The 13,920-nt window shown below is 39.6% G+C and overlaps 1 protein-coding gene across 1 annotated transcript in view; it reads left to right on the top strand.

Moving 5' to 3' along the window:
• MCF2L2 (MCF.2 cell line derived transforming sequence-like 2) overlaps positions 1-13,920 on the top strand; it is a 199,095-nt gene that overhangs the window by 55,001 nt on the left and 130,174 nt on the right. Inside the window, exons 8-10 of the mRNA XM_007468974.1 lie at positions 12,434-12,558; positions 13,152-13,266; positions 13,705-13,824. Coding sequence (XP_007469036.1) covers positions 12,434-12,558; positions 13,152-13,266; positions 13,705-13,824 — 360 coding nt within the window. The remainder of the gene's footprint in view (positions 1-12,433; positions 12,559-13,151; positions 13,267-13,704; positions 13,825-13,920) is intronic.

The following is a 13,920-nucleotide window of genomic DNA, read 5'->3' as shown; positions in this document are numbered from 1 at the left end:
ACCATCTTTAATCTTCTAGATAGGCAGTGTGTAAAGAGGAAAATCTCTTAATGACTGGGTAGTACATGTGAAATGTTTGCAGGTTGTGAGAAGCAGCCCCTTAAAAGGGAACTCATTCCAGCTTTGTGCTGGTGAGACAAGGTGTGTGAACATCCCTTCAAGGTCCACAGTCCTATGATCTTCTCAGGACAGAACAAGATACAATGGACTGAAATTGCAGGGAGGAAGGGAGGGAGAGATGGGAGTCGGCTTTTGGAGCATAAGCTTTCCTGAGGCTGTTGTGAAGTTTTGGGGCAGACTAGTAAGCTGATTTATTGCTTCACTCTCTCAGGGATGTGTCTTTTTATTTGGGGACCAATATGAGAAAGAGAACTATGAAAGGTGCTCTGAACTGGGTTTAAGGAGAGGCACCTACTGAAGGATTCATAAAAACATGTCAGAACCTGCTGGGAAGGCAGCTTGGCAGATTCTTTTAGGCCATGCAGTAAAGGGAAGTCTTCTCAGGGCTTACTGGCTGGGTGTCAGCCACTTTCTGTCTCCAGAAACAGACCAAGTCTATTGTTTCGCAGGAGACCAGAACTCAACAGGGCAGCAAATCAAGGATTGGAAGGTTGATACATCATAGCATTGCATGTATACTTGCTGTGTTGAGCTTAAGAAGAGCTGAACTCTTTTATCTGTGACCCAAAATTTGCAAAAACTTTGCTTTGCTAGGTGATTGATTTTTTATTTATTCAGCCTGTATCGACGACCTACCACCACATGCCAAGAAAACAAACAAACAAAATGCAAACTCAAGGAACTCATAGTTTAGTTAGGGGAGTCAGAGTCTAGTAGTTGAGGCAAATTAATTCTTCCATGTGTCAGGGAGCACTGTTTAATTCTATCTTTAAGGGTCTTGGTTAACAAAAGGAGTTCAAAATGTATTCTCAAAATTACTCTGAGTAACCAAAAGATCTGGTTTGAAACTGTAGAAGCCTGAAAGCATCCTGGAATTTTCCCTGGAAATGCCTCTGAGAAGCTTGACCATTTTCTTTGCCAAACGTATAGGCCAAGTTCACCTCCCATGTTTCTTGGAAGAGACAGCATGGGGTGTGGAAGGCTGGGTCAAGGGTGCCTCTATGAAGACCGCTAGAAAAGGGTTGGTGATCCACGCCCACAGGTCACAGACCACAGGAGCCTACAGAGCAGTCAGTTAGTATATAGGTGTGATGTTGAGCATCAGAGCTCCAGCCTGGGCTCATGAGCAAGTGTGTTCTGTGCCTCATTCCAAGAAGGGTTGGGAGAGGTTGCAGAGCAGAATCATCAAGATGACAATGTGGCCAGTCATGGAGGCCTCTGGGGAATAGGTGAAAACAAATTGGATTTTAGATGAGGACACATATCTGAGGGATGAAACCAGCCAGTCAGATCCTGCTGTATGTGCAGTGAGGCTTCCCAGGGAAGGCAGATGAGTGGGTGTTCTGTCATCTCTACATAGACCAAGAGTTCCACAAAGGGAAAGGGAAGGAAAGAACCAGTCTCCAAGATGGAGTAAGGTCATTTTCTGGTTCATGGTGGCCAGCTGTTCTTGGAATTAAAACACTATGTGTGTAAGTCAAATTTCACTTCTTTGTTTCATATCTTATAAATTAGAAGCAAAAATTCCAAAATCATTAAACTAGGTTTAGATTTTTCCTTTTTCCCATCCAAAAAAGCTTTAGAGAGAGAAAGAGTTTATATTACAAAAAAGGAATATTATTTAAACTTTTATGAATAACTTAGTTTTTGTGATTATTTTACATGTTTTTATTTGAGTATTTTCCTATCTTTTAAAACCAAAGTTTCTATAACTAGTTGAATAATTTTTTTTTATTTGGAAAGCATCTTTTCCAAGTGAAAAAATAGTGTAAGATTCATCCTCAGAACAGTGAACTTTTAAATCTATTTAAATATCTATACAAGTTACAGTGTACGATTTAAGGCTTCCTCCCAGCCCAGAGAGTTTTTGTCTGAACAGCACAGCATTAAGAGACTTGGTTTGATTTCTTGACTTCCTTTCTCTAGAGGATCTTTGAGAGCCCTTATTTTAGGTTCACATAAGCACATAGTTGCCTCTGCAATCAACCAGTCCCATACAGGATAAACCCTAGGAGAAACACACCAAGACATATTAATCAAACTAACAAAAAATTAAATTCAAAGAAAAAAATACTAAAAGTAGCAAAGGAAGAGCAAAAAATAACATACAAAGGAATCCCCATAAGGTTATCAGCTGATTTTTCAGCAGAAACTCTGCAGGCCAGAAGGGAGTGTCAGGATATACTTAAAGTGATGAAATAGAAAAACCCATAGCCAAGATTACTCTGCCCAGCAAGGATCCCATTCAGATTTGATGGAGAAATCAAAAGCTTTACAGACAAGCAAAAGCTAAGAGAATTCAGCACCACCAAACCAACTTTACAACAAATGCTAAAGGAACTTCTTTAGGCAGGAAACACAAGAGAAGAAAAAGACCCACAAAAGCAAACACAAAACAATTAAGAAAACGGTAATAGGAACATACATATCAATAATAACCTTGAATGTAAATGGATTAAATGCTCCAACCAAAAGTCACACACTGGCTGAATAGATACACAAGCAAGACCCATATATATGCTGTCTCTTGTAGAGACCCACTTCAGACCAAGGGACACATACAGACTGAAAGTGAAGGGATGGAAAAAGATACTCCATGCAAATGGAAATCAAAAGAAAGCTGCAGTAGCAATACTCGTATCAGATAAAATGGACTTTAAAAAAAAGACTGTTACAAGAGATAAGGACACAACATAATGATCAAGGGATCAATCCAAGAAGAAGATATAATAATTTAAAATATTTATGCACCCAACATAAGAGCACCTCAATACATAAGGCAAATATTTACCATCAAACAAGGGGAAATTGACAGTAACACAGTAATGGTAGGGGACTTTAACACCCCACTTACACCAATGGACAGATCATCCGAACAGAAAATAAATAAGGAAACACAAGCTTTAAATGACACAATAGATCAGATAGACTTAATTGACATTTATAGGACATTCCACCCAAAAGTGGCAGAACACACTTTGTTCTCAAGTGCCCATGGAACATCCTCACATCTTGGGTAACAAATCAAGCCTCAGAAAATTTAAGAAAATTGAAATCGTATCAAGCATCTTTTCTGACCACAACGCTATGAGATTAGAAATCAGTTACAGGAAAAAAACTGTAAAAAACACAAATACATGGAGGCAAAACAGTGCACTACTGAATAACCAAGAGATCACTGAAGAAATCAAAGAGGAAATAAAAAAATGCATAGAAACAAATGACAGTGGAAACATGATGACCCAAAACCTATGGGACTCAGCAAAAGCAGTTCTAAGAGGGAAGTTTACAGCAATAAAATCTCACCTCAAGAAACAAGAAAAATCTCAAATAAAGAACCTAATCCTACACTTAAAACAACTAGAGAAAGAAGAGCAAAGAAAACCCAAAGTCAGTAGAAGGAAAGAAATCATAAAGATCAGAGCAGAAATAAATGAAATAGAAACAAAGAAAACAATAGCAAAAATCAATAAAACTAAAAGTTGGTTCTTTGAGAACATAAATGAAATTGATAAACCTTTAGCCAGACTCATTGAGAAAAAAAGGGAGAGGACATAAATCAATAAAATTAGAAACGAAAAAGGAGAAATCACAACTGACAAAACAGGAATACAAAGTATTATAAAAGACTACTACAAACAACAATATGCCAATAGAATGGATAACCTTGAAGAAATGGACAAATTGTTGGAAAGGTACAATTTTCGACTGAACCAGGAAGAATTAGAAACTATAAACAAACCCATCATAAGTAATGAAATTGAAACTGTAATTAAAAATCTTCCACCAAACAAAAGTCCAGGACCAGGTGGCTTCACAGGCGAATTCTATCAAACATTCAGAGAAGAGCTAACACCTATCCTCAAACTCTTGCAAAAAATTGCAGAGGGAGGAACACTCCCAAATCTGTTCTACGAGGCCACCATCACCCTGATACCAAAACCAGACAAAGATATCACAAAAAAAGAAAATTACAGACCAATATCACTGATGAGCATAGATCCAAAAATCCTCACCAAAATACTATCAAGCAGAATCCAGCAACACATTAAAAGGATCATACACCATGATCAAGTGGGATTTATCCCAGGAATGCAAGGATTCTTCAGTATATGCAAATCAATCAATGTGATACACCATATTAACAAATTAAGGAATAAAAGCCATATGATCATCTCAATAGATGCAGAAAAAGCTTCTGACAAAATTCAACACCCATTTATGATAAAAACTCTCCAGAAAATGGGCATAGAGGGAACCTACCTCAACATAAGAAAGGCCATATATGACAAACCCACAGCAAACATCATTCTCAGTGGTGAAAAACTGAAAGTATTTCCACTAAGATCAAGAACAAGACAAGGATGTCCACTCTTGCCACTCTTATTCAACATAGTTTTGGAAATCCTAGCCATGGCAATCAGAAGAAAAAGAAATAAAAGGAATACAAGTTGGAAAAAAAGAAGTAAAACTGTCACCATTTGCAGGTGACATGGGACTATACATAGAAGATCCTAAAGATGTCACCAGAAAACTACTGGAACTAATCAATAAATTTGGTAAGGTTGCAGGATACAAAATTTTTTTTTTTTTTTAACATCTTTATTGGGGTATAATTGCTTTACAATGGTGTGTTAGTTTCTGCTTTATAACAGAGTGAGTCAGTTATACATATATATATGTTCCCATATCTCTTCCCTCTTTGTCTCCCTCCCTCCCACCCTCCCTATCCCACCCCTCCAGACAGCCACAAAGAACCGAGCCGGTTTCCCTGTGCCATGCGGCTGCTTCCCACTGGCTATCTACCTTACGTTTGTTAGTATATATATGTCCATGTCTCTCTCTCGCCCTAACACACCTCACCCTTCCCCCTCCCCATATCCTCAAGTCTGTTCTCCAGTAGGTCTCTGTCTTTATTCCTGTTTTACCCCTAGGTTCTTCATAACATTTTTTTTTCTTAAATTCCATATATATGTGTTAGCATACGGTATTTGTCCTTCTCTTTCTGACTTACTTCACTCCGTATGACAGACTCTAGATCTATCCACCTCATTACAAATAGCAGATAAACCATTAGCCAGACTCATCAAGAAAAAAAGGGAGAAGACTCAAATCAATAGAATTAGAAATGAAAAAGGAGAAGTAACAACTGACACTGCAGAAATAAAAAAAATCATGAGGGATTACTACAAGCAACTCTATGCCAATAAAATGGACAATCTGGAAGAAATGGACAAATTCTTAGAAATGCACAAACTGCCAAGACTGAATCAGGAAGAAATAGAAAATATGAACAGACCAATCACAAGCACTGAAATTGAAACTGTGATTAAAAATCTTCCAACAAACAAAAGCCCAGGACCAGATGGCTTCACAGGCGAATTCTATCAAACATTTAGAGAAGAGCTAACACCTATCCTTCTCAAACTCTTCCAAAATATAGCAGAGGGAGGAACACTCCCAAACTCATTCTACGAGGCCACCATCACCTTGATACCAAAACCAGACAAGGATGTCACAAAGAAAGAAAACTACAGGCCAATATCACTGATGAACATAGATGCAAAAATCCTCAACAAAATACTAGCAAACAGAATCCAACAGCACATTAAAAGGATCATACACCATGATCAAGTGGGGTTTATTCCAGGAATGCAAGGATTCTTCAATATACGCAAATCTATCAATGTGATAAACCATATTAACAAATTGAAGGAGAAAAACCATATGATCATCTCAATAGATGCAGAGAAAGCTTTTGACAAAATTCAACACCCATTTATGATAAAAACCCTGCAGAAAGTAGGTGTAGAGGGAACTTTCCTCAATATAATAAAGGCCGTATATGACAAGCCCACAGCCAACATCATCCTCAATGGCGAAAAACTGAAAGCATTTCCACTAAGGTCAGGAACAAGACAAGGTTGCCCACTCTCACCACTCTTATTCAACATAGTTTTGGAAGTTTTAATCCTTTGCATTCCTGGAATAAACCCCACTTGATCATGGTGTATGATCCTTTTAATGTGCTGTTGGATTCTGTTTGCTAGTATTTTGTTGAGGATTTTTGCATCTATGTTCATCAGTGATATTGGCCTGTAGTTTTCTTTCTTTGTGACATCCTTGTCTGGTTTATACAAAATTAATGCACAGAAATCTCTGGCATTCCTATACAGTAACAATGAAAAATCAGAAAGAGAAATTAAGGAAACACTCCCATTTACCATTGCAACAAAAAGAATAAAATACCTAGGAATATACTAACCTAAGGAGGCAAAAGACCTGTACTCAGAAAACTATAAAACGCTGATGAAAGAAATCAAAGATGACATAAACAGATGGAGAAATATACCATGTTCTTGGATTGGAAGAATCAATGTTGTGAAAATGACTCTACTGCCCAAAGCAATCTACAGATTCAATGCAATCCCTATCAAACTACCACTGGCATTTTTCACAGAACTAGAACAAAAAATTTCACAATTTGTATGGAAACACAAAAGACCCCGAATAGCCAAAGCAATCTTGAGAACAAAAAATGGAGCTGGAGGAATCAGGCTGCCTGACTTCAGACTATACTACAAAGCTACAGTAATCAAGACAGTATGGTACTGGCACAAAAACAGAAAGATAGATCAATGGAATAGGATAGAAAGCCCAGAGATAAACCCATGCACATATGGTCACCTTATCTTTGATAAAGGTGGCAGGAATATACAGTGGAGAAAGGACAGCCTCTTCAATAAGTGGTGCTGGGAAAACTGGACAGGTACATGTAAAAGTATGAGATTAGATCACTCCCTAACACCATACACAAAAATAAGCTCAAAATGGATTAAAGACCTAAATGTAAGGCCAGAAACTATCAAACTCTTAGAGGAAAACATAGGCAGAACACTCTATGACATAAATCACAGCAAGATCCTTCTTGACCCATCTCCTAGAGTAATGGAGATAAAAACAAAAATAAACAAATGGGACCTAATGAAACTTCAAAGCTTTTGCACAGCAAAGGAAACCATAAACAAGACCAAAAGACAGCCCTCAGAATGGGAGAAAATATTTGCAAATGAATCAACTGACAAAGGATTAATCTCTAAAATTTACAGGCAGCTCATGCAGCTCAATAACAAAAAAATAAACAACCCAATCCAAAAATGGGCAGAAGACCTAAATAGACATTTCTCCAAAGAAGATATACAGACTGCCAACAAACACATGAAAGAATGCTCAACATCATTAATCATTAGAGAAATGCAAATCAAAACTACAATGAGATATCATCTCACACCAGTCAGAATGGCCATCATCAAAAAATCTAGAAACAATAAATGCTGGAGAGGGTGTGGAGAAAAGGGAACACTCTTGCACTGCTGGTGGGAATGTGAATTGGTACAGCCACTATGGAGAACAGTATGGAGGTTCCATAAAAAACTACAAATAGAACTACCATATGACCCAGCAATCCCACTACTGGGCATATACCCTGAGAAAACCATAATTCCAAAAGAGTCATGTACCACAATGTTCATTGCAACTCTATTTGCAGTAGCCCAGAGATGGAAACAACCTAAGTGCCCGCCGTCGGATGAATGGATAAAGAAGATATGGCACATATGTACAATGGAATATTACTCAGCCATAAAAAGAAACGAAATTGAGCTATTTGTAATGAGGTGGATAGACCCAGAGTCTGTCCTACAGAGTGAAGTAAGTCAGAAAGAGAAAGACAAATACCGTATGCTAACACATATATATGGAATTTAAGGAAAAAAAATGTCATGAAGAACCTAGGGGTAAGTCAGGAATAAAGACACAGACCTACTAGAAAATGGACTTGAGGATATGGGGAGGGGGAAGGGTAAGCTAGGACAAAGTGAGAGAGAGGCATGGACATATATACACTACCAAATGTAAAATAGATAGCTAGTGGGAAGCAGCCGCATAGCACAGGGCGATCAGCTCGGTGCTTTGTGACCGCCTGGAGGGGTGGGATAGGGAGGGTGGGAGGGAGGGAGATGCAAGAGGGAAGAGATATGGGAACATATGTATATGTATAACTGATTCACTTTGTTATAAAGCAGAAACTAACACACCATTGTAAAGCAATTATACTCCAATAAAGATGTAAAAAAAAAAAAAAGCTATGCTCACCCCTCAGGGAACACACATAATTCCTGTTAAAGTTAATAAGAGTCAAGTGCACATCAACAGACAGAAGAGACGCAAGCAGGGAAACCAAGTATCTGGTAATAGGCTTTGAGCCTGAATTCTGGGCCCCCCCTTTGCACAGGTAGTAGGTATCCTGGTTGACATTTACATTAAAAATTTAGTGTCTACCCTCTTTGATATTCTGCAGCCTCAGGCTCCGCAGGTGACAGTCCAATTATAGAGCTGGAACAGCAAAAAGGACACGGGATTTAAGGGGAAAAAATATTAAAAGGGGGAAGAATTAAGAATATGGATTTACAAAGAATTTGTATTTACAGTCGTGTCCCACACATTTACCCATCCTACTGTGAACGTAGGTGGTATCCTGACAGCAACAATGTCATAACAGCTAGAAATTGAAGATTAAATTTGCACAGTGCCCGATAGTGTCCCTGCTGTGGGCCTGAGGGAAGGGAGAAAAAGATGAAGGGGAATCAGCTGCTCCCAACCTAGCAAGACGGCTGTGGAGGGAATTCAAATTCCACAGGACAAGGGCTGTGGAAGCACAGAGCTGAGCAAGTAACTCTGCCCGAGGGAAGGTTGAAGGTTTCAGAGGAAGGGAGGTGGGAGGGGTCAGGACAGGGGGAGATGAAGGAAGGGCATCTGGCAGAGAGCTGTCTCTGCCAAGGCATGGGGGACCCCAGCAAGTTCTCTGCAGCACCTGGGGTGCTGGGTGCCTGGTTGGGGGCGGGACTGCAGACCGCAGAGGGCCCTGCAGACACGCTCTCCTGGGAACTGGATCGATCGGATCCTGGAGCAACGAGGAGCAATCAGGTCTGCACAACAAGGAGTTCTGCATTGTAGAAAAAGCACTAGGACATAGGGGCTGGAGGGTGGGGACACTGGGGGAGAGGCCTGCTAGAAAACTCCCACAAAGAACTTTCTAGGTCAATAGAATTAGGGCTCGTGACCAAGACAGGGACACTGGGGAGTTTAAAGCATGGGCAGTAAATGCAAATGCCAATAGGGACCCAACGGTCATATAAATGAGTATAACAGGCCCAACATAACAGACTCAGCACAAACTCCGCCCCCCCAAAAAAAAGAAAAAGCTTTTTAAAAAAATTTTGCTTAAAAAAAAAATTAACAAGGTATTTTCATAGGCCCTAGCAATAATTTTATAGTTTTAAGAGTTTTAAAAGACCCTTTGTTCAAACTCTACTTGCAGTAACTCTACATAAGTTAGAAAGAGACAGAGAGGTCTCGTTTTTGCACAGGCAGACAGAATTGGAATTCTTATGAATACCAATAGTTATTTCAATAGATACAAAATACCACAGGGTATTTTGATGTTAATACCCTAATAATCAGTGTTTTTATCTAGTTTTATATCACAGGGAGATCTCTCTCAGCAGTTACTGAGGAAAGAGGATGTCTCATCTCTTTCAAGGACTTTTTTCTCTAAATTGTGAAGATTTGCATTTTAAAGGCCAGATTCTGGAATTCATTAGTCAACATTATAGACAACACAAGATAGTAGAGCTAACTTTTAATGGCAGATAGAGGGTAAGTATTAAAAGTGGAATAAGGAGTATAAAGCATTCATGTATTCTCTAGGCTCTGACTGATTGTTTTACTTCCCACCTTACCTCCACACCGAGCCCATGACACAACCGAGCACAGGGCCTGGCATGTAAAAATAGTTCTTTATAGTAAATACATTTTAAATGAACGAATATGTGTCTACATTCATGCTTATTACCCTTGTCACAGAAAAGAATTCCTCCCAGAAAATTTAAATTCTTTTGACACTGAACAGTCCCCAGTGCCTTGCTTAGTAGGTCTTCTCCTGACCAACTGCTTGTTTCCATAATGATGGAACCATAATGTTGAGTACACACTTGGACAGCCCTACCAGTTATTAAAAGAATTAAAGATTTATATCCCTTGAGAGCTTCATTCTATCTCCCTGGCCCATTTCCTAGGACCCGCAAGACCTCCTCATGTTCTGGCAACCCTTTAAAGGGTTAACTAAAGGGTTAACACTAAAGGGTTAACACCTGGACCACTAAAGGGTTAACACCTGGACCACAGTTGGCCTCAGGACTGTTTCAGCATTTCACAAACTCCATTTTGGGGTTGGGCAACTTACCTTTATGCTGTCCAAGTACCATAGTTACTTATTCTTTCCCTCCGTGTTTATGGCAGATTTTGGTAACCCTACCGAAGCTGACCATGTGGTCTGGTCCCCAGGTGTAACCAGGTTACAATTTTTCCTTGTATTTTTTAAAATTTATTTTTGGCCGTGCTGTGCAGCATGCAGTATCTTAGTTCCCCAGCCAGGGATCGAACCTGTGCCCCCTGCATTGGGAGCACAGAGTCTTAACCAGTGAATCACCAGGGAAGTCCTTTTCCTTGTATTTTTAACCATGTAAAGGAAATACACAGTGTATGACATGACTTACTAAGATTCATCTTTTCACTCTCATATACTTTCCTCACATTCTGCAGCTTTTTGGCTTTTTGTATCTCTCTTCCAAGTTTCCCCTTCCAATGTCTCCTTCTTGCCCTAGCAATATGCTCCTTCTTGTTTGGTCCCTCCATCTTTCCTCCCAATTCTGTATCGCACATCCTGTATGTGTGTGAGTGTGTGTATAAATATGTATAAATAAGATAATGGCTAATGCCACAATACTGCTGGAATGCCGGAAGCTTAGAAGCAGTTAAGAAACTGAGTAGAAAAGCCAAGACCCTTTTTCATGGGGAGGAGAGAAGGGAAAACCTAAGAGCACTTACTAATGAGTGCTTTTTTCTCCCCCACCATATCTTTTTTGTCTTTATCCATCTGCAGTGTAATTTCTTTTAGACCATTTTTAATTCATCCAACCTACAAATATTTAACGAGCACTGATGAGATAAGAAATGAGGGCTGATACCTGAGAGTGGAGAAGGGATATGTCCAGTTACCAGGCAGGAATACCAGTCAAGTGGCTGACTTGGGGCATTACCTGGAGAGGACAGAGCCACAAGGGCTGTCCAAAGAATTTTGATCAGAGGAGTCAAATCTATCGTCAGCCAGATCTTGGGACAAGTTTGAGGCTGGGTATAGGTAATGGAAGCCTTCAAAGGGGTGAATACTGGAGTGGGATGGGAGACGAGGAACAAAGGCATAAGGTTGAGAGGGCCTGGATTTCTGTGTGACTGGAGTGGAGAGTATAAAACTCCTCCCACAGGGAATGAGTTCTGCATCAGTGAGGCTGGAGATGGCTGGGCCTGGAGGAAGAGATTTAGTGTTCATGTGCATCGAGGAGATTGTTTTGTAACTATTCTTACCTTCAGGGCATACCAAACGAGCATCCTGAGTGACCCAGGAACAAAACCCAAAACTCTCAGCAGCAAAATTCTAGGCCAGGCTCCACCCCTTTTGGCTACCCTTATGCTTAATGCTCAGGGCATTGAGAGACCACCTGTATTATGTGAGTAGAGGACTAGAGCCACTGGATTTGGAAAGAGATAGGCTGACATCTTCCCCAGTTGCAATGCCTTAAGTCCCTATGTAAAAAGAGGAGAATAGAATTGCCTTGGAAATATGAATCTTTCCCTGTCAAACTGAAATTGCTACCCATCTCTGCTGAACTTTGATAACTGAACAAGGCCACACTCTGGGGGCAGGACTGGCAGGTGTTTATTGATGAGACCAGATGAAGTTCTTTTTTATGGTCAACTAGCAATGATTACATTATTATTGCATGGCATTTTCCAGCGCTTAACACTTGATATCTGTCATTTTCTTGTTTCTGGTCACTATCTTGGATTAAAACCAGATTTTATTAACTAATTGTTTTTAATTTACAACAACTTGAGATTAATTTACACACAAATACTTAACAGTTGTTGCTTTTGGAATGGGAAAGTGAATGGGCTGTGGACACAGACTTGATGTTTTTAATATGTACCCTTTTGTATATTTTGAATTTTGTATTGTGTATGTATTACCTATTTAGGAATAAGTTAATCAATTTAAAAAGCTATAGCTTGACTTCTTTAGCATTTAATTTGCTATATAATAAAAATATACCGAGCTACCGTTTTCCTCACCTCAAATCTACCTAGAATTTGCTTTTAATTCCTTCTAAGAGAGACTGTATTTTCCTTTCTCTAGGATGAGCTAAAATTACTTGGAAAGCAAGGGACCACATTGCTGTCATGTATTCAAGAACAAGCAACCAAAAGTCCCACCAGCAAACTCAGTCTCAATGAAACTGAGAATGTAGCTACCGTGGAAAGGTGAGCGAGAGGGGTGGAATCTGCTTTTTCAGGAGAGAATACATAGAACCAGATGATCTGAAACAACCAAGAACAGATTGGAACAGCTGCTTATGGGTCTTGGTGGGGTCACGAAAGAAGAATATTTGAGACAACGAAGGAAAAACCATGGTATCCTTCTGGCATCCATCTATAGAGATCTTTTTATGAGAATGCCATTCCCTCTTCCTATGATCTGCTTTCATCCCAGGATGTCAAGGAAGATGGTAGTATTTACTGAGCTTCATTGCCAAATAACAGTTTGGTTGGGTGCTGTGCTTTGCACACCTGTCTTCTTAGGTGGGAAGAAATAGAAAGGTAAGGTTACCTGGGGTACATTTTAAAGCATAGCAGCTGCATCTGAAGTGAAGTTTCTGCCTAGTCCTGAGGGTGTCCTGATTAAAAAATGGGAAATGTGGAAACCAGCTAAACTAGGAGAAAGTCATAGGTGACACAGACTTCATAATAAGGAGATTATCACAATTAGTAACACTGACTAAAAACACAGGTGTTATCTCCATGAGCCTTTGGAAATGAATGCTGACTGCATGTCCTTTCTTGTTCTTTCTTGACAGGTTATTAGTTCAGTTGAATGAAACAGAAAAAGCCTTTAGTCAATTCTGGTCTGAGCATCACCTGAAGCTTAATCAATGCCTACAACTGCAGCACTTTGAACACAATTTTTGTGAGGTATTATTTTCTTGTTTAATAAAACTTCTGTTATGTTTCAGTGACCTCTGGTTCTCTCTTCTCCCTTGAACTCTGGGCATCAGGCTTCCCTCCCCTCCCCAATCCAGTCCCCTCCTTATATCTTTGATTCCTCTTCTCACCTTTTCAGTGGGTTAGCAATGTACTAGAATCCCATTTTCCTGTTGGCATACATGGTATTTCAGTGATGGTTTACCTTCCTTTTTGATTCAGTGAAGCTTTAATATTCCATCCACATGTGTCTCAGCACCCTCAGCTTAATCTGAAAGCTGATGAGCTGTAGAAAAAAAAAAATCTATATAGATACACATATGTCCTGAATTCTTTTTGGATTTTCAAGTTGTCTAGAGTATAACAAACCTATACCTCCACATGGGTGTCCATTGGCTTATGTCTGGGCTTTTCTAATGTGTCTTGTAGGTTAAGCTTGCCCTGGACAACGTGTTGGCAGAGCAAGCGGAGTTTACAGACATCGGAGACAGTGTGATGCGTGTGGAGCAACTTCTTAAGGAATACAAAAAACTGGAAGGAAAAGGCCAGGTTTGTTTTTTTGCCATTTTTGTGGACCAGGAAGAGGGTCACTGTGGATGGTGACAGATCATGGCCACTCATTATTGCTAGAAGGTTGCCAAAAGA

This window comes from Lipotes vexillifer, unplaced genomic scaffold, assembly GCF_000442215.2.
Source record: "Lipotes vexillifer unplaced genomic scaffold, Lipotes_vexillifer_v1.1 scaffold263, whole genome shotgun sequence".
In the NCBI taxonomy this organism is placed as follows: Eukaryota; Metazoa; Chordata; class Mammalia; order Artiodactyla; family Lipotidae; genus Lipotes; species Lipotes vexillifer.
Note: the sequence above shows the minus strand (reverse complement) of the source record. Positions and strands in the feature narration are given on the sequence as shown.